At 38.8% G+C, this 3,346-nt stretch overlaps 1 protein-coding gene across 1 annotated transcript in view; it reads right to left on the minus strand.

The window, feature by feature from the left end:
* The window catches only part of LOC101852771, a gene marked incomplete in the record, with an annotated part of 10,182 nt that overhangs the window by 4,425 nt on the left and 2,411 nt on the right, over nucleotides 1-3,346 (minus strand). The window contains 1 exon segment of the mRNA XM_013083754.1: nucleotides 39-175. Within this exon segment, the coding sequence (XP_012939208.1) occupies nucleotides 39-175 (137 nt within the window).

The following is a 3,346-nucleotide window of genomic DNA, read 5'->3' on the forward strand; positions in this document are numbered from 1 at the left end:
TCCTCCTCCTCCTCCTCCTCCTCTCTCCATTCTCTCACCGTGCAATCTGGTCACTCAGCAGGCTGGAGTTATCCACGAGCTGCTCACGACGTGTGGTCAAGCTCGGGTCATCCTGAGACAAATTCCGGAGAGTTCTGCTCAACGCTTGTTTCCTCTGGTAAAGTTCTGACTCAATCTGAACATAAGTGAAAAGCCGTATTTAGAAAAAACAACAACACAGATATAACGTGTATAACGTCAACAGAAGTAAGACAAAAAAATTTAGGAAAATGTAAGAATGTGTTTTATAGTCTTACTATTTTACAGATGTGATAGGGATATGTTTATATATATATATATATATATATATATATATATCTGGCAGAGAGTAGTTTTTCCTTCTTTTTTTTTAAATTTTGAATTTTGCACGGGTGTCGGACTACTTTAACAGCAGCTACAACAAAATCAACAGCAACAACAACAGCAGCAGCAACAACATCAACAACAATAACAACAATAACCGACTTAGTAAAATTTATAAAATCAAAAGAATAATGACATCAAAATAAGTGATGCCTGTGCAATAGTTGTCAAGGACGATCTGGTATATCAATCGATATTCAACTGTTTACGACATTTTTCGTGTGGTTAGTTAAAAAATCCAAATGGCAAAAATAGAAGGATCATAATATCTTGTCGAGACTGCAGTCGCAAACTGAAAATCGTGAGGGTACAATTTTTGAAAATTTGTTCACTCATAACTGAGACAAACTGGGCCTATGACATACTGTGACACAGTGGGCAGCCTCCCAACACAAACTCCTCACCCATTGCCCACAGTTAGTAGTAGGCCTACTGGCACCTCAGATATAACTTCATTGGCTCTGGTACCGCCACTGCAGTGCTCTCAGAGGGCACTATGAAATGAAGTATGTAATCGCAGGGACTCGGATTTTATTTATAATCTTTATAAAATCTAACATAAAAAATGGACAAATTGGTCATTTTTAAGGGTTTTGTTCATTTGCATACGCCATGCCAAATCCCAGGAGCTTAATTCCAATAGACTATACTTGGCAGTACAAACATATGTGAGGCAGCGTTTTGAAATCAGACTCTCGTCCAAATAATGAAAAAAAGAAACTTACACGTTTCCGCTGGTTTGACCATTTTTAAAATTGAAATTGTGTTTTTAGCTCAACACCTTCTATGTCCATTAAAAAACCCATTTCAGTGTGAATTATGTTGAAAAACGTTGATTAAAGTAAAAAAAAACATTTAAAAATTCAAATTGACAGTTTCCACGGACTCTGAGGCTTTGTAAATAATAAAACGTTGGCGGCCATTTTCTCACTAATTATACCGCTGAAACCAGGCGACCCAACCTCATTCAATCGCAAATATCTCGACATGTACTTAAGATAAATGGTTCAATCTTTCATAGAAAGCAAGACAAATGAACAAGGTTTAATATATATATATATATATATATATTGAGTTGTTAAACATTGTACAACGAAAGATTTCACTAAAGTGTAGGAATTGCAATAAATCTGAAAAATTATGTCTTTTGAGGCTTCTGAAACTCTTGGTTCATGTGGAGACGAATGAAATCATTAACCGGAAGTTGTACGTGGGCAAAGTGCTGGTATTGTTTTCTCATGACATCATTGCATCCAACAATTAAAATTTGTTTTGAATGACATAGACAATGTGTAAACACACTTTATGCAGGGCTTTTTAAAATTGGGTCATTTGTTCACCTCTTTTCAAAATAACGAAAGTGACAAATACAGAATGTGAATGCGCTAAGCGTATGATACATTCTGGAATTGCCCTTTCTACTGTTGCTTACTGTACTTTACTTTTACTTTTTTCTTCCCCTTGTACCGGTAGGTGTCGTGGGGAGATAAGGCGTCTGTCTGAAGCAATGCGACTGGCCTGTAGGAGAGACTGGTTTGAGGGCATCCGTGTGAGGTGTCCGAACCGCTTGATCTTTTGTTTTTTAATGTGTGGTAGGACCGGTGTTGCTTCTACTGTATCCCTTATGATTTCATTTTTTTCTTGCCTTGTTAGCTGCTCTTCTTAAACATTTCATCTCGCATGTGACCAGCTTCCTCTCTAGGGCATTTGTTAGGGACCATGTCTGGCACAGATATGTGAGTGTTGGTAGGAAAATGGCGTTGATGAGTTTCGCCTTGGTGCTCATGGGGATATTGGGATGTTTAAGCAGAGGGGTGAGTTGATAGCTTACTGCATTGACTTTTTGGCATCTTGTCTGTTGCGAGGCACGTATATGTGTACAGAAGAACCACCTAACGCTTAAACAAACATTTTTACACCACTGGAACTGTCCAAGACAGACACAGACGTGGCTTACCAAGGGCGACAACTATTGTCAATACCCAATATCAAAATCCGCACCAACTAAGTGCAGAGACTGCCAGATATTTCGGACTGCCTTAAAACAACATTATCAGACATTTATGTGACCATGTACTGTTTGATTATGTGGAACCATTTTGACTCTGTTTCAACGAAGAAATCGCCAAATTTTGGCACGACAACATTGGCGATGGAACTAGAGAAGTTGGTATAATGTTCTATTCTACGATTTGTCGCATTGATAGAAGAGAAAAGGTGTTAAAAAGAAGAGGATAGAGAGTTCACAAAGTCGTTGTCCGCCAAATGGACCGATTCGGCGATTGAAGTGTGATTGTGTGGGATGGAATCTCTGCTCTTCATCGTACATATTTTGTCACTTTTCAAAGCAACCTCAAAGGACGACGGTACTGTGACGGAATTCTTCGCTACAATGTCCTACCCTACGTGGCACGGATGATAGAATGTGCCAAAAGGACAACGCCCGGCCCCAAGCTGTCACGATCAGTCAAAACTCTTTCCAAACTCGTCAAATTAAAGTTCTTGGCTGGCATGCAAGATTAATAGGCCTTAACCCTAACACAACATCTGAATTATGGCCTTGACTGGCAGGTCAAAACAGGTCACACCCTGTGCTCGCCAGGAACTGAAGGCTGCACGTCACAAAGAATGACAGGGGATTCCTCAAAAAACCATAATAAGGACATTAATTCAGTCAATAAACAGATGTTTTGTAGCAGTAAATCAAGTTGGAAGAGGCCATGCGCAATACTGAGCAAACTTTGATTTGGATTTTTCAAGGGTCGGAGTGAATAAAATGTTCTCCCTTGAATATTTGAAGACACTGGCCAATTCCTTATTTTAAGTCCTGTTGACGGAAAATGTACATTATGTGTACCAAATTTTGCTCAGTTATATTGAATGTAAATGAGCTATTGTACTTTTAAGGTTAATGTGACAGAACCTTTGCATCCATATATATATA

Source organism: Aplysia californica, unplaced genomic scaffold (genome assembly GCF_000002075.1).
Source record: "Aplysia californica isolate F4 #8 unplaced genomic scaffold, AplCal3.0 scaffold00253, whole genome shotgun sequence".
NCBI lineage: Eukaryota > Metazoa > Mollusca > Gastropoda > Aplysiida > Aplysiidae > Aplysia > Aplysia californica.